This window comes from Myiozetetes cayanensis, unplaced genomic scaffold (genome assembly GCF_022539395.1).
Source record: "Myiozetetes cayanensis isolate MyiCay16 unplaced genomic scaffold, myiCay2020 scf4, whole genome shotgun sequence".
NCBI lineage: Eukaryota > Metazoa > Chordata > Aves > Passeriformes > Tyrannidae > Myiozetetes > Myiozetetes cayanensis.
Window position 1 is genome coordinate 46,536,231 of NW_026087631.1, and position 23,415 is coordinate 46,559,645.

Here is a 23,415-nt window from a genome sequence, read left to right on the forward strand (position 1 = left end):
AAAATAATGCTAAAACTACTAAATACTAAAGCATATATTCAGCATGTTAGTTGTATTAGAAAGAATTAATCTGGTTAAATTTGCACACTGTAGGTGACCATATACAAGTTAGATTTCATTCATAGGTATTATTTATGTTGAGTGGAGCTTAGGGTGATAAAATCAGTGACGTCAAGAGCACATCTTCTGAGAAGACATCTAAAATACGTGATATAAGTCATATCTGAAAACAGGTATTTCTCTCCATGAAGAGCACGAAGCTACTAGTTCAGGTATGACAAACATCTGTCTTTACATGGGGTGGATCCCATCTGTTATGCCTTACACTGTAATTCTCAGAAGAGAAGGTAGGAAGAAAGGTAACCCCTCATTGTGGAACAAAATGCCACCAACTAGTTACATGATGTAAAGGAAGGCAATAAGAGGCAGATGATTCCATCAAGGCATCTCAACACTGATCTAGGTTTGGACTACCTTCTATCATCAGTTGAACCAACTGTAAATGGGATTTGTTCATTTAGATTGAGCTGTCAAGAGAACTCTCTATGAAACTTGCTTCCCTTTCTCTTACACTACACTAGGGACAGACACTGAAGTGCCTCATCTCCACTGGCCTTGTAGTCCAGTTACGAGTTTTGTCCACAAGATGATAATCTATATATGTGCTCAAGATGAAGATGTGAGAATGAACTGTGTTGTAAAGACAATTATATTTTCAGGACAACTGAAAGTGAATTGTTAGTTTGCTGGCGTCAAACTTTGTTCTATTTGGCATGGTTTACAATATTTATTTAAAAAAAAAAAGTTATTTCCAGACAGCAGTTATTATCATGTTAAAGTTAAAGTAATTGGATTTTCTATTGGCAAGTCCAATACTTCAGCTCTAAAAATACACAGAGGTGAAAACATGACAAAATACTGTATTGGCAAGAAAAAACACCAAAAATTATTTAAAATCACTGACTCAACTTGAAATGGCAGTTAAAAGCTAACAGCATACTGGGCACCATCAGCGTTAGGTACTGAGAAAAAAAACAAGCATATTTTACCACTGTGTAAGAACTTTGGTGTGTTCACATCTTGGGTAATGCCTGCCATCTGGTGTCTGTATTTCAAAGGACATGTTGTTCAAGGACTATTTCAAGGACATTGAATAAATATAATAAATGGAAAGTAAAATGATCAAGGGATGGGCAGTAGCCTTTTGAGAGAAATACAAGAAGGCTGCAGTTCTGCAGTTTCTACAGGAAAAGGCTGAGAATACAAATGAGCTTAATAAAATCATGAAGCTGGTGGGTAAGTGAATGCAGACTCTTTCACCCATTGCCAGAACTAATTTTAAAGCACAGTAAATAAAGTCCTTTCTTACACGTGCAGAAAGATTATCAGAAGGCTGTATGGGAAGATAATTTGGGGTAAACAGGTACATAGATAATACAAAAAAAGAGAACAGGCAAGGATGATCCCTAGTACAACACAAGTAGATGCTGGGCAATATGATGGGAGTGGATTGTTGAAATTGGGCAGGCAGTCAGTTTCCCTGTTGCTGCATGCAACAACAGAATAACAGGTTAGAAAGGCTATTGGTCAAGCCCACTAGACGTGTCTTATATTGTTAGAAAAGAGACTAGTTGATCACATCAAACTCCACTCTTAATTCACTGACAAAATAGCATTTGTTCCCTTTTCATTTTGTAAAAATAACACTGTTTAACATATCACACTATGGAGGCTTCCTCATTAGCACTGACACAATAAATAACAGCATATGCATCACCTTGAGTTTCTGTACTTGTCATGATTTGAGGCCCATACTGTTTATGAAAGCCTATTTTTCTTAATGAAGTCACCTACAAATTCCATCAAATTCAGACTTCATGTAGGAAAGGTCATCTGTAGCTTACCAGTTTTCCTCAGCACCAGAAAATCCACAATGCATATGATATTTGGTACTTCGATCCCCCCCCCCCATGAGTTTGGGTGCTGTGCACCTTGCATTGAACTATCCCAGTGGACCTGGGATAGTTCATTCAACTACTAAAAGTGTGATTAGATAGTATGTGAGGTTGTGAACCTGTTTTGTTTAAGATATGGTAAGGGGACAAGTAATATCACCAACAATGACAACAGGCACTTGGCTCACACAAAAAATCATACTAGACAGGAAAAAGGATTCACTCAATAAAGGAATAAAAAAGCTTAACTATTTTTAACAGCCTAGTGATATGATTGGTGTTAATACTGTTCACAGTTATGATTACAAACATTTACATTCTCTGCCCTCTAGACAAAGACTCCTTCAAGGAATACCCAGGTTTTGCTCTTTATCTCCTCAGCACTCAGATTCTCAGTCTGAAAGTCAGCAGTTAACTTCAAATATAGGTCTAATAACAATAACATAAAGGTAAACTCCTCATCCAGTATCATTTATTGTATATATTTGTCATCTTCATACTGTCAACAGGCTCACTAGCACCAAGGTATTAACCACAGAGCTGAATGGTTTTGAGATGGCCAGATCTTAAGCAGTGTGATGTGGCCACAGCTTCTTACTATCACACAGGGGTACCAAAAGACTGGGTCACACTCATGGTAGAGTTCCACTTTATGGTACCTTTCAGTCAGGAAGCTAGTGCAGCTATCTCAGGTCTGCATAGCTGTTGTCAACACTTCTGTCCTAACACTTCTACCCCAGAAACAACACTATCCACTAATGTAAAGCCAAAAGTATTTTATTGTCTCAATTCATAAGACTTTTATTTAGCATCACTCTTGTGATCCACACATTAAGGGTACAGTCATAAAAAGTTCATACAATATATCAGTTTTGTTCCACTCATCTATAAATGTGTAATAGAGTGAGAAACTCATAATTGACCCCATCCTTCAGTAATTTCCAATATACTGAACTTCATGATACTGCAGACGAGCAGTATCACCTACTTCTAGAGGTAAATAAGGACAGATGCAGTGTTCTACATAATATCACAGACTGAATCATTGAACACCTTTGCTCTCAGGGGCACTGGAGAGGCTGGGATGGGCCCTTTGTAGATCAACCAATGCTAAGTTCCAAAAACCAGAAAAGTCAGAATTGCAAGACGTTACAAATAATACCAACCCACAAAGTATATAGGTAACTCTAGACACACCAGAAAGGATTGTGGCAAAAAGCTGACAATATTCCTCAGTCTTACAAACTTTTTTGACTATAGGTATCATGAAAAACAAAAGAAGTTCCAGAATCTGATCAGTTTGCCCCATTTCTAGTCAGTAAGCTGTTGTCCAACAACCAAAACCCTTGGCTGCTTGCTTGACTTGCCAGTAGTTAATAATTTAAACTTCTAAAATTTTAATTTAGAATAGTAGAATAATAATAGAATAACTAGAATAGTATCTTTTTTTAAGTTCAAAATTTTCTTTATCCAAAGAGAAAAAAAATCACCGCAGAAATATGACATTTTTTGTAGAACACTGCTGCTCTACTGTTCAGTGGCAAATTGTTAAGAAAGAGGAATCCTATTCTCATTTAAATTAATGTACTCCTGTCTCAGCCAAAGTTTTACCTTACCATGAGCTTCCTTACTTCCTTGTTATTTCTTCTCTTGAATAAAAAGACATATCAATTGTCTCAGTTGAAAAGTTTGCACCATCATTTATCCCTCCTAGACTATTTTCCAGAGATATTCTGATTTAAAACCACACTTCAAAATCACACCCTGAAGTGAGGAATAAGATTAGGATCAATTTTCCAAGGTACCTCAGATGGAGAAGGTTTGCCTACAGACCCTACTGTCATGCTAAACAGCAGCCATCCTCAACTCAGCCAGCTTTACAAGGGGATGTATCAGCACAGCCTGGGCTCACCTGCATCTGCTCAAAGCTACCTACTGCGCCCATCACAGCACATCACCAATGGAGACACCCTTTTGATGCTTCACAATATTAATACTAAAAAGAGTATCATGCTTTTACTACACACTCTGAACTTAGTGTATCTTTTGGACAGAGAGTGAGTGTGATTTCAAGGCAACTAGAGCAGAAGTTTTTCTCTCTTTTCTTTATGTCTTTTCTGTCCTATCACTGGTCTCTGTGTGTTGGGAGTCTTTGTGTGTTTCTGCTCTTCATGGGAACTTTGTTCACATGGAAAACTGTAGTGGAAAGATATCCTGGGATAATTTTCCTCAAACCCTTGGAAAAGGGGTATCTACACTTCAAAACAGTCCTGTCACTATAGTTCCAATGTTCTTGATACTCACAAACTCCCATGTCTTCTTCTCACATTCTCCCATTTTCTCCTTCGTGCACCCCTGCTCCTCTAACACACAGGAGGATCACTAAGTTAACAGACACCGAAATTCTGTGGTATAGCTCTCACCATGTCCTGGCCTGAACATCTATCAGTGCTCCTCATTTAATCATTTTACTTGTCCCTAAGCGTTAATACTGTACCGAGACTACGGTGTTGCTATTCTGTCCCAGAGAACTGCAGGAAGTGGTACTGAGCTATGGGCAGAAACCCACAGACTGATGATTAAGCACACCAAGCAAAGTCATGCAGGTGATTTGGAAACTGATCCTGCTCAGGCCCACCTTGAAGTTGGGTTGGGTGGTGTGGGTGGGGTGGGGTGGCCACTTTCCCAGGGGCAGTAAGGAGCCGAGCTCAGTGTGGGCAGTCAGCAGCTCCTTCCCATTCTCTCCTTCCTCTGCACTCCATTTTCCCTCTGCTTGGGGCAGGGCTTGCCTGGCTCTGCTCCACACCGTCAGGGAACAGCATGTACCTTGTCCAGTCAGCCTCCAAAGATCACCCTGAGAGCCACCTCTGAGCTCAGATAGTGTTCCCAAACAGTAGAGTAGCAGAGGACTCCCAGTTTACAACTAGCAGAACAGGTATTCTCAGCTACCAGATTAGCATTATAACTAAAGGCAACAACAACAAAAGGGAGGTGGGCAGAGACTTCAAACACAATACTTAGTGGTCAAATCAACTTGCAAGTATCAATTCCAAGGATTTCTTTCTTTGATTTTTTTTCCCTTTTTTCCTGCAAGAATTAATGGAAGCAGCCAACAAAGAAATAATTGAAATGCAGAAGAATTAATCAAAGGTACTGATTTATTTGCACAATTGTACGTAATAGTTAAGGTATGTATGTTTTAGCTTACTTCCTTGGAGACACCCTGCAGAGGGTAACTTTAGCAATACATAGTTCACCAACAGGGTATTGCATTTTAATATAGAGCCACTGTTTACTGCAGTTATTTCAGCAAAATTCTGCCTTAGTTTCTGAGAAAAACTAAGACTCCTCTTTAGCTTGAGTAGTGTACTTACTTTCTTATCACAGAGCAACATATATGCCATAGATTTCTAAGCAAATGCTATATTTTAAACTACATCATTTTATAGCTCTGAAGAGTTAGTCTATTGTGTGTTTATTAAAATGATGCTGGCTTTATTAAAAACACAGAGAGGGGGGAAGAAATGTAGAAGACATGAAAAGGGTAAAAGGAATTTATTTCACATGCTTAATAGAAACCTGTCCTGTCAGTGCCTATTAAGCTTTAAAAAGCAAAAAATAAGTATCTGACAGACAGAACTCTGCTGATTGCTAACTGAAAAAATCTGCAAGAAAATCATACAGATTGATCAGTATTACAGGCTGCTTCTACTCCTCTGAGCCACAGGGAGGAGGGGAAACACATGAAGCATAATACAGCACAGTTTTACACACGCTGCTGCAAAGTCTGTTTCTTCCCAGGGTACATCTCTACCAGTCAGTCTATTTATGCAGCAAAACTACATGTAAGTATCCCAAAATAGCTCACACAAACTGTAGTTTCATTTTACTCCCAGCCTCCAGAAATGCAAGTTTTATTTTACAATTTTTCTTCCTTAAATAAGTCTACTGAAGATTTTTAGAAGGTACTTGTAAGTGCAAAGACTAAACCTGACTACTGAACAGAAAAAAAATATAAGCAATGTGTTAAAAAAAAAGTATGTAATGGGCTCTCTGTTTAAATATTATATATAGTGTATCATACAATAAAAAGCTATCTGATTTTACTCCTTACTAATAATTATGAAACTCAGCAGCTGAACATCTTCAATAACCATGCAAAATCTATCAAGTCAAGATTAAAGCCTGTGACTTTCCTGGGACATATCTGTGTTTCATAAGGGGAGGGAGAGCCTGAAAAAAAACAAACCAAATGCATTACCACATTGTGTCGGCAGTCCTTAAGGAGCTGGTAGATCGGGATCTTGGCTTCATAACAATGCTCATTTCGAAAAATTCTTTCAGTATTTCTAGCAGTCGAACTTCAGTTGTCCTTATAAAGCTTATTCTCAAAGTACTCCATTTCAAAGCCTTTTTTAAAAATCCTCTGCTTTTTAAAGCCCTTCAAATCCGTGTCCTGTAAAATTCCAGGCTGAGAAGGAAGAATTCTAACATGCTGCAACTCCTTCCTTTTTCATGCTGAGTTTACTCTAGCACTGTGCTCTTCGGAAATGACACTGCTTTTCTCTTCTGTCTTGTATTGCCCTGGGAGGAACTAGTCTATTTTGAATCTATTCTCCCTGCAGGTCACATGGGAATGAAGGCAGCTGAAAAAAGTCTCTATCTCTTCCTTGCAATTTGATAACAACAGGTTTAAAGGTCAATAACATTAAAAACCAAACCAAAAAAAAAAAACCCAAACCCCCACAAAACAAAAACCAAAAACAAAACAAAAACCCCCAAACAAACAAAAAAACCCCCACACCATATTGATGGATAACAAATGAAAGGAAAAGATGAATGTTAGTTACAGTAACATTTGTGAGTTTGCAGGGAAATTCCACTTAAAGACAAGCTTTGTGGAGTACAGAAAGGACTAAAGATTTCTTCATTCCAAATTAACTAAAAACCTTACCCAGAAATGTAATTCCTCCCTTTCTTTTTCTCTTAACACTTACTTGGATACTGTGAATAAGTACTATTGTCTAACTTCACAAAACAGAAAGTATTCCCTGTCTGAAGGACACTGAGAACACTCTGGGGAAATTAAGTAAAAATGAAATTCCTTGTTGACTGTTAAAGTCAAACACACATACAGATAGTGATTGTTATAAATCACTGAAGGACAAAATAACTTAATTAAAGAATCATAATAGGATGCCCTCTCTACTGTACTGCAGAAAGAGGTCTTTTGCTGTTACAATAAGTACTCTAATCATCTATGCTTTACAAAAAAAACTTGTATTTATAATTTCTAGACAAAAAACTTAAATGTTTTGGGAGTTAATTCCCATGTTAGCATATTTGGCAAGTTTAGCATTAGAAGAGGGAAAAATGCAGAGAACTATACAGGGAATATAATGTTTAATTTATAAATTTTGAATTTGCTTTGAACAATGTTAGAATTGGTTTTAAACTAAAAGAGCAAATTTATTGCTGAACAAGTGGTTACACGTGTAATAGCCACTCCTTTGTACAGTTTCTACAAGTGTTGCAGGGTATTAGTTTTGATGGTAGTGCAACTAAGTTAATAATGAAAGCAAGCACTAAAAAATTTATTTATAAAATTTAAATAGACTTGGTAAATGGAAAATATGATAAACAGGCTACACATTAAAATATCAAACAATTAATCAAATAGGAATGTGTGTAAAGTGTGTAAGGCTCTCTATAACCCTTGTACTTTATTTTATAACAGTACAATAAAATACATTAGCAACTACACTGTATATCATCAGGAAAGATCCTAACTGCCCCGGAGGCTTTTGCCAGTGATCTGCTTATAAAGTATTCCACAATAGCAGAAGGAATGTTAATAAGCTTTACTGCTAAGCATTCTGTTCTTCATGTTTTCTGACACCTGTCTCTCAAATATTACCTAGTGACTAGCACAGGACCTTTTATAAGTGTCCCATGGAATCAAAAAAGTTAATTTCAAAGAATGGAAAAAGCATATTAAGTGATAAATTTAGCTCAAAGGGCCATGCAGTCATGGGACCTTTAGTAACAGTTAGGTCTGTTACTGTGCAGGTCACACACTTATAGAAGTACACAGAAATCAGGTACCACATTGTGAAACTTTTTTATTCCTTTATCAGATTGAGTAGATTATGAAGAAGAGTGAAAACCAAAAAAATCAGATAAAATAGAGGTGCTGGGCTATTACAAAATAGTTGGCCATTTTAAAGCTGTTTTTTTTAAGTTTATCTGATTATTTATTATTTATAAATATAAACATTTTTCCTACATCAATGAAGGAACACAAAATGAAGGAAAACAAAGCTGTTGACTGATTCCATACTGGAATGGAATATTCAAAAGCTATTTCTGCTGTGCCACAAAGTAAATATCTCAGGATGATATGTTCTCAACAGTGTAACAGTCAAGATGATGCCTCTTACTCCTAGTTAACAGACATACAAATAGAAAAATACTGTAGCATATTTAGATACTAAATATTACTATACAATAGGAATACACTCTAATTTCAAATACTTAAATAATTAAGGAAGTGTTTTAAAATGCAGATTCAGAAAAAGGTTCTCATGGAGTTGCAGATCTCCACCTCATTAACTAAATATTAATGCCCATTGTGAACATGCTTTCTTTTTAGTCTCCATTTGCAGCTCCTTAGAAATAAGCTTCTGCCATCCAAGTGCCTACTATTTTGAAATACATATTAAGCAGACGTACTCCAAGCAGCCAATTCAGAGCCTGTCCTCAGGTAGCAACCTTAGAAGAACAGGCTTCCTACAAAAAAATTGAATCTGTTACTAGGAAGGAGAGCTCACAGTCTTCCGGGGAATGTTAGTTTTATCTGAAATTCATAAATTGACTTTGGTCAAAAAAGTCAATCAAAAAAACTTTTAAGAGTCAGTATGAGAAAGGGAACTCTGTCTAAAGAAGTTTCTAGAGAACCCATTAGACCAACTTTGGCAGTTAACAATAGCTTTTAATTCATACCTAAAACCTCTTGTGCTAACATTAACATCAATAGCAGTTTTGCCTAAGTTTTAAATAAAGATAAAAGCATACTAGTCCATTGTGCTTATAGAAGATGATGCAGCATTTATATTAGTATTTGATATGAGGACAATTATAAAAACTCTCAATTTCTCATACTTCGAGGAACTGAGAGAAAAATTAATGGAAAATAAGAGGATAAATAGAGAAATAGCCATTGTTTAAATAGCTGATTTGTACATGTAATTCTGTAAGTTAAACAAAAAAAATATTCTTCTTTCTTTTTAGAATCCTTTTATTTTTTACAGTTGCAGTAAAAAGGCTTTGGAGCGAAGGTCTCTTTTTAGATTGCCTTCACAGTTAAGGCAAGAGCTGACTGAATAATGAAAATAAGCAAGAAAAGATTTTAAATTAGTGAAAATACTAAAAGATTAAGCCATTTGGTAGTACTACGTACACTGCTATCAGAGCAGCTAGAAAAACAACAACACTTTTTATCTGCATGTATTGTCAATGGAATGAGGTTTTGACTGTATAGTTAAACTGTCTAAGGAAAAAAAAGATACAAAAATAATTATAACACCAATAATAAAAAGGGTGCAGGATTCAACCCACTTTGAGAATGCTTACATATTAGTTATTTATCTTCCAATTAGTAACTAATTGAATTAAACCAGTGTTACATTGCACAAAATTGAAAATTAAAATGAATTGCAAAAAGCATGGCTTAGGGAATAAGGTCCAGGACTGACTGTTCTGTTCCATGTTTGGGAATATGTTTGTCTTGAGGGTATGGAAAATTTGCTTAAACATTCTGAGTTTTGTCTTCCTTGTTTGTAAAACAGGGATAAACCATATCCCACTGCTTGAAAAGCACGTGTATATCAAAGAACTGAAAACATGCAATAGGTGGCAGGTTATTATTGCTGTTGCTGTACAGAAGCTGAAGAAATGGATTGACAATCTCAAGCCTTCAGACATAAATAATGAATTGGCTCTGAAGTGTGTTGTTTGGAATACACATTAGTAAATGAAAGCTATAAAAAAATCTGCTGCCTTTGATATGCAGTCTTAGTTTCATCATGATCTTTTTCAGGTAGGATTACTAAAATATTTTTAAAAATTTGGAGCTGGGCTCACGCACTCAGGACTATCCCTGTTATTGCTCAGCTACTATTGCATTTGCTCTTGTTCACAGTCTGCATATTTCTTTTCTTCATATATAACTTTCCAGTTTACACAGTTATATGAAATATATTTTTCAACATATGGAAAATATGCACTGAGACCTGAACCCAACCTTTCTAATCTCTAGGAGTGCATATTCCACAGTAGGAAACATTTTCTCACAAGCTAAGCACCACACCAGTTGGTTTTGGGAAACTGTGAGTTGCACAGCTTGTTCTAGTTCATTCACAGCACTAGATTATGCTCTTATGTACTGCAGAACAAAATGAAGGACAGAAAAGATTAACTAGGTGTATCTTATATTACCTGCATGGGTGGGTCTGAGAAATAGTAATGCATGTGTAGGTTCAGAAGATGTCTTTCAAAAGCAAGCAATAAATCAGCGAATTAGAGAAGTAAATTTTTGACCCACCTGAAGATTTTGCCAGTGCTCAACATAGCAAAATATTTTAAAAATGTCCTTTGGTAGGGTTATAATTCCAGGGAATTAAACTCTGCGATTCATTTCTAAATAACAGGAAGAAAAAGGTATACATAACTGCATAATTAAAAGAATTACAAAATGTAATCATAACTACAGCGCAGAATTCTTTAGAATGAAAAAAGGCAAACCAAAAGGCACAGAAGAATTGCAACATACGTCACTAGTGTTTCCTTTCTATATCTACTTAGCTACATGGATTGAGCTACCCAACTTGAGAATAAATATGGTTTATTAGCTCAGTGGTTGCAGTGTAAATAAAGTTACTATGTGCTCTACAAAGGCTTTACCCAGACTCAAATGTGCAAAACTCCTCACGGGTAGAATGACAAAGAGGACCTGCTGGGAGAATATTCTAGCATGATGCCTTGTCTGAAGATGCTTGATCATTGAAAGAATCAAAGTTTCACTTTGAAACTGCCAGGTGTTGCTGCCTGAGCTGTACCATAAGCAGTGGAGGAGACCTGTCTCAGAGACAGATCATACAGTGCCTCACTCGCTCACGTAATTAAGTTCTTGATATATGCCAGGCTGAAAACATGCCCTTCTGCCTTTATTCCAGCCTAATTTTCATTTGAGTTAATCATTTTTTGATTAATATTAACAGACAGTATTAACTGGTCCACATAGACTTGGTTGAAGAAATAAAAACAGTATCTGTGTAAAACTTCATTGCTAGAGATACAAAAGGGAAAAAAAAAGCACAACTTTTTTTTCTGACAAACATTGTATTCTAGGCAAACTGTAAGCTCATGCTATCAGCTATGGCTGTGGTCTATGGTTACATCTATCATTAACATTGGAATAAATGATGCCTACTAATGTTGGATTAATACTGCATAACAGTGAATAGCCTAAAATTACATACTAGCTCACTGGAAGACTTTGAGCTTTAGTTGAGCTAAGACTGCCAAGTGAGTCAGGCTGTTTTTCTCTTTTTTTAAAATAAACATAAAAAATCCCCGCAGATACTCAGCCATGGGTGTACTTTATATATGAACACATAGATATACAAAAATATGGTTTGCATTATAAAAACATAGTCTTTCTGTCATCTCTAAAAGGGCATACTGCAATAATTACAGCACTAATTACACAGTTAATAGGCAAATCTATCAATGTTTCCATCAGACATTCTGTTTTTCAACTATTAGCTCCACACAAACTTGGACTACAGTTTCTTAGCTAAATAGTTGCTTAAAGAATAAACATTTGTGGCTCATACTTAACTTAGTGGGGAGTTAAGCAGTACCTATGTTTTCCAAGAGTAATATGTCAGTCTTTTATGCTAAAAAACGGTAAAGAATGACCTTATTTCCCTTTCATTAATGAAGCAGTGGCTGCTAGGAAAAGCAAGAGGAAGCTGAATTCCTTTTACAAAGATTTCATAATTAGGGCTGGTTCTGGACAAAATTACTTTAAGTGTCAGGAACACCAACTGAGAACAATGATATTTTGTAAGATATACCCTCTTCCCATCATCATCTTGTTCAGAAGAACGAGATAGTTCTGCTGACTGTCAATCTCTGATTAAGGAGAGAAAGCTGGAACACACTCAGGAATACCGCCATTCCAAGACTATCTATATATTTCAAGAATGCAAAATAGTCTACCAGTTCAAGAAGACAAAGCTTGTATGTACAACCTGAACATTTAAACACAGGCTTAAATTTTAATTATGTTAGCTAATCTTTTATACCAAAGTTATTTTTTTCTCAACTTTTTCTTGTGTAGAACAAAACCCTAACATTATCAGCAAAACAGCATTCCCTGACCACACAAACTCTAAACTGAATGTTTTTGTAACATTTTGTCTTTTTGGAAGTAGTGAAGCAATCAACATTTACTATCAGAAAGTCTTCCTGAAAGCAAATCTGAGGTGGGACATTTACATTAGTGTAAGAGCTCTCCACAAAACAGAAGAGTGTACTTTTCTGTGTTCTTCATTGGAAAATTGGCATCCACGGGTATGGGACCATGAGTCAGACATGGATAAGACTCTTGTTTGGTAGAATGGCATACTACTAAGTCCTTCAGAAAAATGTCAGGAAATACAATTACATCTAAATTATTCATTATGCTACAAAGTCTTTCTTGCGACATCTGTGTTTCAAAACTTTTTATAAAATTTACTATTCTTCTTCTACTCCTATTTGTTTTTGAGATACAGTAAACTCTGAAGATTTAATGTGCTGGTACAGAGAGAAGAAAGAAAAAACCAAGCACTTCATATGCACACTCAGAAGTACAAGATGTGATTTTTAACACAAAACTGCCAACCTCAAAATTGTAATTAAAGGATAAAAAAGCTATGTATTTAAAAATGTGGCAAGTTACTGGACAGCATTCTATGAGTACAAATGGAGGTTAAACTTGTCATGAATTATTCACTGAGAGTTAAACAAGGCACATTAAGAAAGGAGTCTTCTCACTAGTCTTGAGCTGTCAGAGGGTTGGTTGCTGATTTAAACTGGTCAGCTAGGCTCCTGCAACAGACAATTCTGATAGGCACTAGCTGGGCTAGTTTGTTTCTGTGTTTCAGACATCTAAGACAGACAGAACTGCTCCTCTCAGCTGTCTGTCTATCTTTCTGCGGACTATGACTCCCTGACTATTTTACATTATAAACCTAGATTTTGGGTGATTCAAGATGTACTTGATAAATGCTATGGTACCAGCATAAAACCTGTATGTTTATATAACATAGAGGTTGGGGGTTTTGCCACTTCGCTCTCTTAATTGTTAGCAGTTGAACTGAATGTAGATAGCATTAAAAATTTTCTTTTCATAGAAATGTAAATTTCACATTTTTTCATGTTTGGGGTCACATCTTACCATATTTGGATTCTGTGAGAGATGAACAATGCCAAGACTTCACAGTGTCAGTACATATCTAATGTAGTAATTATCATGGTTCAAAAAGCTACACTTCTGAACTCTCACACCCTCCTCCCCAGAAGGGGGACAAGCAAAGCCATCAAAAGGATTATGCATATATATAGTACATCAGCTCTGCCTACCACTGAAAACTCAGGTAAGACCTACTTCTCCTGATTTACTGAGACAACTGGAAGCAGAGATATTAAATGATTCTAAATTGCTTCCCAGCTTAAGACTAACTTATTAGTTCTGTCTGAACTCTTTATTCCATATTTATATGTTTGAATTTTTTTTTATTAAACAAGGTACCAGGCATGACAAAAGCATGTTGCCTTTTTTTTTAATATATCCCAAAGAAAGCCACAGTGACACTAACTGTAAACACTGGAAGAGATGACAGTAGCCAGAAACTTCATATTGTTGTGGAGGTATAAATTGCATAAATTGGATGCAAGCATTTCAGTATGGCCAATGCAGTGCCACATTGGACATGGACAATGTGCATCTTTCCTCTTTACCATTCTATTAGTTAAAAAGATACTTTGTGTGTCATCAAACATGTTACAGCTTAGCATATTATATGGATCTCCATAGAAGCATACTCATATGTAGGACATCTTCTGAAAGTAGCGAAGTTTTGTTTAGAGTTAGCTAGTGTTTTACTTTCACATACTCTAATGATAGCCTTCTAATATAACAAATCAATCTGTTCTTTTTTTCTTGATACTCTCCTTCAGCACTTGATTAGCAAAGCCACCTCTATTTTTAACACTGAATTCAATCCAGCTAACTTTGTTCTAGATGTTTGCTGCCATGTTAAATGTGGAAGAGAAAATCTTAATTAAAGTAAGAAGAAAGACATCAAGTCTTTCTTGACTTAAGGTGTCCTTTTTTAATTAAAGGATGTTTGTCAACTCTACAAAGTATTTCTATAAAGAAAAAAAACCAACAGAAATATAGAATGACTTGGCTTAGAAGAGACCTGAAATACCATCTAGTTTCAACTCCCTCATCATTGTCAAGGACACCTTCCACGGAACAAGCTGCTCAGAGCTGCATCCAACCCGGCCTTGAACAAAGCCAGGAATGGGGGATCTAAACTTCTCTGTGCAACCTGTTCCAGTGTCTAACCACCCTCTGAATAAAGAATTTCTTCCTAACATCTAATCTAAATTTCTCACTTTTTTAGCTTAAAACCATTCCCCCTTGTTATATCACCATCATTGTAAAAAGTTGCTCTCCCTTTTCTTTTTAATTCCCTTTTGGCACCAGAAAGCTGCAATGTGCTCTTCCTGGAGCCTTCTCTTCTCCAGGCTGAACAATCCCAACTCTCTCAGCCTGTCTTAAAACCAGAGATGCTCCAGCTCCCTAATCATCTTGGTGGCCCTCTTCTGGACTCAATCCAACAGGTCCACATCAGTCCTCTGCTGAGGACCCCAGAGCTGGACACAGTAATTCAGGTGGGGTCTTATAAGGGCTGAGAAGAGGGGCATAATCACCTCCTGGCCATGCTGCTTTTGATGCAGTCCAGGATACAATTGGCTTTCTGGGCTATGTGTGCACACTGCAGACTCATGTCCAGCTTTTCATCCAGGACAAGCCCAAAGTCCTTCTTGGTAGGATTTCTCTCAATGAGTTCTTCTCCCAGTTTGTACTCATGTCTGGGATTGGTCTGACACAGGTGCAGCACTTTGCACTTGGACTTGTTGAACTTCCTGAGGTTCTCATGGGCTCAGTTCTCAAGCTTGTCCAGATACTCCTGGATGTCATCCCATCATTCTATTGTGTCAACTATGCACCACTCAGCTTTATGCCATCTGCAAACTTGCTGAGGGTGCACTCAATCCCACTGGCTGTGTCATTGATAAGGATATTAAAAAGCACCAGTCTCAAGACAGAGCCTTGAGGGACACCATTTGTCACCAGCCTCTACCTGGATATAGAGTCATCAACCACAGCTCTCTGTCTGCATCCATACAGCCAATTCCTTATCCACTGAATAGTCCACCTTTAAAATCCAAGTTTCTCAAGTTTGGAGTTAATGATGCCACAAGGGACCGTATCAAAAGCCTCACAGAAGTCCAGGTAGATGACAGTGCTAGTCTTCCCCTTGTTGAGCACTACAGTCCACCACAGAAGGGCCTCAAAACTGTCCGAGATCAATTTGAACTTAGTGAAGCCATGCTGGAGAGGTAGCTCTCAACACAATGAAACCTAAATATTAAATTGTCGCTTCTTTGAAGAAATAAGAAACTATTTTCTCCACTATTTTATAAAACAAACAACTATTTGAAAGTAACCTTTCCTCTGATAAGTTTTCCTTTAGAGGAATATGCTTTTTCAAATATTATTACCTTTGTCATGGTAGTTTTTTAGACAAGTTAGATTTATACATTTTTCATAAGAAGGCCTACATGGTGGTGACAGTTAGCTGCTATAAAATACATTGTGTCTCAGTTGTAAAGCACAAAAGTTAAAAAATGTTACATGATTATGAGTTTTGTCCTCTAAATAGCTACTTCTAATAGGTCTAAACCTCACAGATTATTTTGCTCTTAAAGTCATTAATTTGCTTACATATCATTCAATGCTTCAACTGTCCTCCTGGACAAATCTTATTTATATTCTTCTTGAGCTCTGGCATATTTTGAAGCCAGCAACTACTCCCTGACTCTAAACATTCTTTCACACTCCACATACTCTCTTCTCATATTTCCATTCCACTGCCCAATTGAAACCTTATTTGCTTCTCTAGGTTTTACCCTGCATCTTCTACAAAGCTAATTCTGCAGCCCTCTGTTTTTGGAATCTTATTTCTCATGCACTAACTTTAAGCTATTCTTGAGTAGTTTTAAACACCTTTTATGTTGAGGAGCCATTATGTAGCCTTCTCTGTTAAAATCTTACCTCATTTTACCTAGCCACGCTTCTCATGGAATTTTTGGATATTCCCATACAAACAAAATGTTAGAATTGAGCTTTAAAGTAGCATTATCTCATAGATTTTTCTGTCACAACAATAGCACTATCACTTATTCATGCTATCCTAATATGTTTTCAACCTTGGTGTTTCATGTTGGACAACACAAGCTTCCTATAGCTGGGTTATAGCATTGCTTCCTCTAGCATATTTCTCACTGGACTTGGTTGGTATTACTACTTCCTAGGCAGAAGGACTGCCACATCTTTCTGGCTCACTACTTCAGTCATGTAATTCCATCTGTATGTCAATATGAATGGCCCCTTGTATGAAATTTATATTTTCTACATAAATTCAATTCTCTTTTCTCTAAGACATTTTCATCTCCACTGTTTCTATTATTTTTTCAGTTTACTTTAGTCTGATAATAAAGACTGCCTCAATCACCAACATTTTGCTTCTTCCTCAAGCATTTCTGGTTTTCATGTAGACCCTATGTGCAGGGAAAAAGACCTCATCAAATTTCATGTTCCCTCAACCTTGTCTTTTAAATTACTCCTCAAAAGAGGCTCTTCCCAGGATGGCCAGAAAAATGGCGCTGTCTGACAACAGCTAGAGAACAACAATTATCCTGCTATTTATATAATCTCAAGTAAAATCTAAACTTGTTGTGGACATGGAAATTCTTCTACTTCTGCTGATCCAGATTCACATTTGTCACATTTGTCTACTACTTCTCCAAACACACCTGTTAAGAGTTGCCTTTTTACTACTGTGTCATAGCTCTCAAAAAATCATGAGTATGCCTATTCCATACCTTGAATCTGCTTCACACATGCCTGAAACTTGACAATATGCAAGAAGTTTGCAAGAACTAAAATAATTTTTAATTATTTTAAGTCTGTGTTGAAGCTGGTCATAGATAAAATGTAAAATTAAAAGAACATGTATTAAATGATGCTTGATAGTTTGCTTTATGGAAATAATGTCTTTTTTCCAATAGAGATTTATAGTATGCTGCAATGGAAAAGTGTATTTAATGATTTTAAAGAAATTTACAGTAAAACTAAATCTAAACTGCAGCAGTTATTATTTGAAACTACTTAATTTATGCAGCATGTCTAACAGGTTGTGTTCACTATCGGTTGAGACCATCTGGGTTGTATTTCAGTGTGTTTGTATGAAACCTAGAAATACTAGAGTCAGCCTTTTCATTCTACTTGTCAGCATTTTACACATAACTTTGAAGGGTGGTGTGTTTTGTTTCTCTTACATATTAAAGAGAAGGTTAAAAGATAAAACAGACTGGGTTGCAAAGATAATTTTAAATTATTATCTTATTTTAATTCACACCTGAAATTACCTATGAGAGTACTGCAAAAAAAGAACATTTGCTAAGAATATATGAAAGTTTACATGAAAATAATTGATTCATTTATAGAAAAATTCAGAAAAATCTAGATCTTCAAATATTGCAAAAGTGAACTTTTTTTAAAATATTAATTCACAATTTTACCAATTCAGAAAACTGTGTTATATGTTATGATGCAAATATTGTCAAAGACTACCACTGACATTAAAAGTTGGCCGCAATAATACATTTTTTAAAATTTCCATGTTCATAGGCATATATTTCGTAACTACTATCGAAGTTCAACTATCATTCTAAATACATTTGCAGGTTTACAAATCATAGCAAGAGGCACATTGGTATCTCTACAAATATGAACTCATAAAATGCTGTAATTTATTTTTGCTTTTTAAGTAATTTCTATGTATGTAAATAAACTCAGTCCTTCAAAGTCAAGTCCAGCAGATCAATATCCAGACAAAATAACATTTAAGAAGAGAAGAATTGGCTGAGATTTTTTTTTTCCCTTTTGTTTCTTTCCATCATGTTATGTTACTTTGGAAAAGAACACAAATAAATGAATCACTTCTGCTGTTTAGAACTGAAAAAAAGGTCTTGGCATATAAAACCTTTCTCAGTTAGGATCACATTCTTGCATAGATAAGGATGAGCTACTAAGCTGTTTTGCCTAGAAAGTTCTGAACCTAATACATATTTCACTGACTGAGGGGAAAATCTACATCTTCTTCAATGTTTATTTTAAATTGTAAATAATAGTGTTGATGAATTTAATAATTTTATGAACATATGAAGCTTAGTTATTCCTTTCTTTCTTGTCCAAAGAAAGTCCTCCAAACAGTGATTTAGAAATCCTTCTAACACCAGGTTTGCATCTGCACTGTGTTTTTCCTTCTAGCATGACAGCTTTCCTACTCAAGTGCGTTATTGCTTACTTTCTTTATGACCCTTGGCCACATGGTTCAAAAAGGTCATAACTTTAGAGAAAGCTCAGGGCAGAAATCTTTATTCTAAAAGAGTTTACACAGCGAATTACAGCAACCACTAATTCTGCCAATATTCTTTCTGAGAAAGATACCTAAGCCAAATAAGGACTCAAGAATCTTTCTAATATTTAATGAATTTTCAACTACCTAGAGAAATAAAAAAGCATTACTTTAACTCAAGTAAGAGATAAACTCATTTAAAAGCCATGGCAACTAGAATTATGATCACATTTATCAGCTTTGCAATTCCTTAGGGATTCATATCCTCTTGTCTGAGGATATCAAAGGGGTTTTTTAATGCAGGATTCTCTGCATGCCCAATCCCAGCAAATGAAGCAGCAGTAAGATCTGTGGCTGCCTTGCCTGACACAGACTTGAGTCAGGCTGCACATCACTGGTGGTTCAGAGGTCTCTGGGAGGAGGCTGAGCTCTCAGGAATGCAAAATACCTTCAGGTCTACTCATTTGCAATCTTGATAGAGATGACCACTTATTCTGAACTGTAGGCCAGTACCTATTTGTGCCAAAACAATGCCTATTCTCAACTTCTAAAAGAAAAGAGATGTTAGAGAAGGATTATTTTGTTTTCAAAATAAAACAGGGTAAGCTCTGTTCTCCTAAGATCTGAATCCAAGTTTTCATAAATATAGATACTGAAAATTAAACCTGTAGTACCAAAATAAACCAGAGTTCAAATATGTTAATTTTCCAAGTTCATAATCAATGAAAGACATTTATAGAGAAGTCAGATTTGCAGTACAAGATGTCTTTCAAAAAGTGATTTGACAGTACTGGAAAAAGAAAACAAAGGTTGGGTACGCAATCCTCTCATCTAGATCAGTAATAAAAAACCTAATATGAATTAGAACCAAATGTGTTGTCAGTTTAATCTAACTCTTTTCATTATTTAGACCAAAAGACAAACAAAACAAAACAAAAAAGTACCTAAGAAGAAGAAAGATGCTGCAAAACAAATAACAGATCTGTTCAAAAAAAGAGAAATTGTATCTATAGAATAGAAGATGACCAGTGGTACAGAGAGGAAAATATAAGATTGAAAATAACAATGTCTTCATGACAACTTTCAGTTCCTGGGTTTGCCTTTTTAAAGATATTGCTAGATGTGCTTTGCATGTCACACTGAGGGATGAGACACAACAAGGGTTCTGGCCTTCCTTCAGAAAGATTATTCTAGATAGCAGAACTTGTCTATTTTGACTCATATTGTTTCTACGATGACATCCAGTGCATGGGATAAAGTATATTACAGTGATGAGAATTCATGGATTTTGATTTAAAAAAAAAAAAAAAAAAAGATACTGGTTGAGCTGGCTTTGGAGATGAAATTGGAATTCTTAACATATGAAACTCTTTTTGTGGATCTAAGACTTTTGCTTTTAAGCCCTGTCAAATTCTTCTGGTGTGGTTTTGCTTTGTTTTCAGAGAATGCTGTTTAAAATACATCTCCTTCAAATCAGTATAGTAGGATGTCTAAGGGGTTAAGACAGCATTAGAGAAAAGAATAAAAAAAATCGATTAGAGCTTTAGAACAACATGAGTTATTTCCCTGACACCAAGTTCTCTTCAACTCTTACCAGCAACCAAAATCTTAATGAAGAAAAGCCACTGAACATCAGGATAGTTAAATCACTTTTCTAAATTTAGGCCTCTCCTATAATACAGTCATCCTTTTATCCTTTATATATCCTGGCTTTTGTTTCGTTTTAGTTTGAACATGAAACGTTTTTGAACTTTTGTCTCTTTCAGTTTATAGTATTTTAAATGAAATTAACAACTTCAGTCATTCTCTCCTGTAGGGATTTATCCACAGATATATGGAACTGACAGAACTTCAGTAATTCCAATTTGTGGCATTGATATGACTCTGTGGTTTAAATCTGAATACACATGAGACTACCACATTCAAAGTTATCCCACTTCATCTCTTTTAATAGAAGCCCTTTGATAAGGCAGAGCAGCTACAATGGAGTAATATAATCTGTTGTTCTTCCCTTGGTAACTATAACATTCAAAAATGTAAGGTGTTTTCCCTAAAGTGGAAAATATGACACATATTACAAAAACATATATATATACAATATATACTATATATATACATATATATATATTATATATACATATATACTAATACCACCACTACTATACAAAAAGTAGTTAAAACCCCCCATGTTCCAATAGTACTTTACTTGCTTTACTTCAATTTAGACTTCAGATCTCGGTTCTGCCCCTATTGCTTGTTTTCTTATTCATGTCTGAAATCAGTCTGGGATCTCTTTCAGGCTCAGCTGATGGGCCATGATTCCTGAACGACTAAGCTCTGCTACAGCAAACATGGCTATTAAGCACACAAAGTGATATTTAACTGCTCGATAGATTTAGTTTACATGACAGAATTTATGGTACACACACTGATTTTTACTCTGTTACAACTGATTTATAAATTGAAGTTGATGATTGCTAATAACACTTTCCTACCTCATTTTGCATTATAATGTCAGCAAACACCATCTTTAACCACTCAATAAACTGGGAGTTATTTACATTGTTAGAGGGAAAAAACCATCATCAATAATATATAATGATACTTTTTTTTTTTAATGTCAGTTTACAGAATGAGTAAGATAAAAACTTCACCAAACAAACCTCACTGAACAAGCATGGTCTCATGTTTTTAGCTTAAAATACATATAACTATCAACAACAAAATGTAAACTAAATAATAAAGAACATGCCAAAGAATTTGCATCATAATTAACCAGGTTTGTATTTGAATAACAACTAGAGACGCTCTTCACATCCTCAGAGCTGTGCCTTTGTTCATGTGTGCTCTGCTGCACTTCTCTCAATGTATACAACATAGAAAAGCAAATGTATTTATATTCCAGTATTATCCCTTTGAATTTCATGCTAAATGATTCTCAAAACCTCTTGCTGTTCCAGTATTTTCCTTGGTTTTAATCAATCCGGATTATTTACCATGGTATGCCACTATCGAGACACTATCAGCAAAACTGTTTCAGTTAACTGAGTTTCACATGGATCTTGGAAAGCATTTTCCCTATAAATTTACTGGTATAATTAACATGAAGCTGAACTCAATCAGAATTTTTTCCCTGACACTGTTTTGTATTTTTTACTTCTTTATACATAAAAATATCTCACAAAATATGCAAGGCTCAAAGTTGAATCAAATGAAATAGATGTCAAAGAGCAAGTTCCTGAAATTATTTTTCTTTATTTTTGTCTATCTAACACACCAGTGCACAGTAATTGCAGTATGCTGCACAAGACTGTTCATGAATTTGAGTGCATACCAAATTATGGGTAAAATGTATTGTTGTTTCTATAGTGTATTTGGTTTCTGATCAGGAATATTTAACATCGAAAAGTGTCTTACATTTGCACTACACTGTCTAGTTTAACCAGGTCTTCAAAAACTTTTTTGGGTTTGTTTTTGTGTGGGTTTTTTGTTTTGTTTTGTTTTTTCTTTTTTTTTGGAGAGGAAAAAATGTAAATTTTGTGTTTGAAGTGAAAATATAAAAGAACAACATCATCTTCCTCATCAGCAAACACTAAGTCTTTGTACCATATCAGAAGGACTGAAAATTAAATGCACAGTTTCAAGGTGATGTTTTACATCAACTAAATTTTACAGCACTCATGAATTCACTTTACAGCAGTTCCAAGAGGGAGGAGCTCAAGTAGTACTCGTTTAAAGTATTCACAGCTCTGAAGAGTACAGATCTAAGAGCGCATGTGGAGCAGGAATGTCCAAATGTCAGCACTTGCATGCCACTTTGGTGACCTGGACAGCAAGGCAGCTAAATTTGTAAACTAACTTACAAGTAGCATTGCTTAAATGGTATTTCCTTCATTAAAAAGTTCTTTGGAGAGTCTTTAATTTTTTGCCATATTTTTGATTAAATTTAGTTGACAGAGGCATCAACATGTAGTTTACAAATTTCTGAATATTTACCAAAAGAAGAACAAACAAAATCTTTTAGAGTGATACTTAATTTGATATGGTAGAGTTGCTTTCCAAAAAGAAAAATTAAGTAAATGCTTCTGAAATTACAGTGCATGTGAAAGATTCAGGACCAATAAACAAAACCCATGTAAAAATTTTAGGAATATGGTCTGAGATTGGAAAGAGGAATTTTTTGCATGGTAGCACAACTGGCCTGCCATGGTTGTCTATGTCAGGGATTTGGCATAAAATTTTGCCTTTAAAACTGCAATGAAGCTTTTATATGACTCTATTTGCTTCAAGGTGCTACTTGTTACTGGCAACGTGAGATGGCTCTGACTTATGTCTGGCTGTTACACAAATTAGTGGCTGTTTAGTATGTGAGTACTTATAACCAGTTATTGATGTTAATTAGGGAGGGGAATGCAAAGCTTGATCCCTTGAACTCAGTGAGGTGTATCCATGAAGCCATTTCAGGCAGAATGTCACCTCCAGGACCTCCTGTTTCTAAGGAGCTGCAAATCTTGTTTTACTAAAGACAGACATTCTAGATCAAAAGGCTATAGGCAGTTGGGAAACAATTTCAGCCCTGCAAAAGGGAGAAATGAAAAAATTGAGCTGCAACATTATGTTGTAGCTTTTACTAC

At 35.7% G+C, this 23,415-nt stretch overlaps 1 protein-coding gene across 5 annotated transcripts in view; it reads right to left on the minus strand.

Moving 5' to 3' along the window:
• The window catches only part of PDE4D (phosphodiesterase 4D), a 388,091-nt gene that overhangs the window by 148,360 nt on the left and 216,316 nt on the right, over positions 1-23,415 (minus strand). Inside the window, exon 1 of one of the 5 annotated variants that reach the window (XM_050330056.1) lies at positions 6,217-6,511. The exons of the other annotated variants lie outside the window; for them this stretch is intronic. Within the exon in view, the coding sequence (XP_050186013.1) occupies positions 6,217-6,281 (65 nt within the window). The 5' untranslated portion in view covers positions 6,282-6,511. Of the gene's footprint in view, positions 1-6,216; positions 6,512-23,415 lie in introns of those variants that run through there. 5 annotated transcript variants of the gene reach the window in all.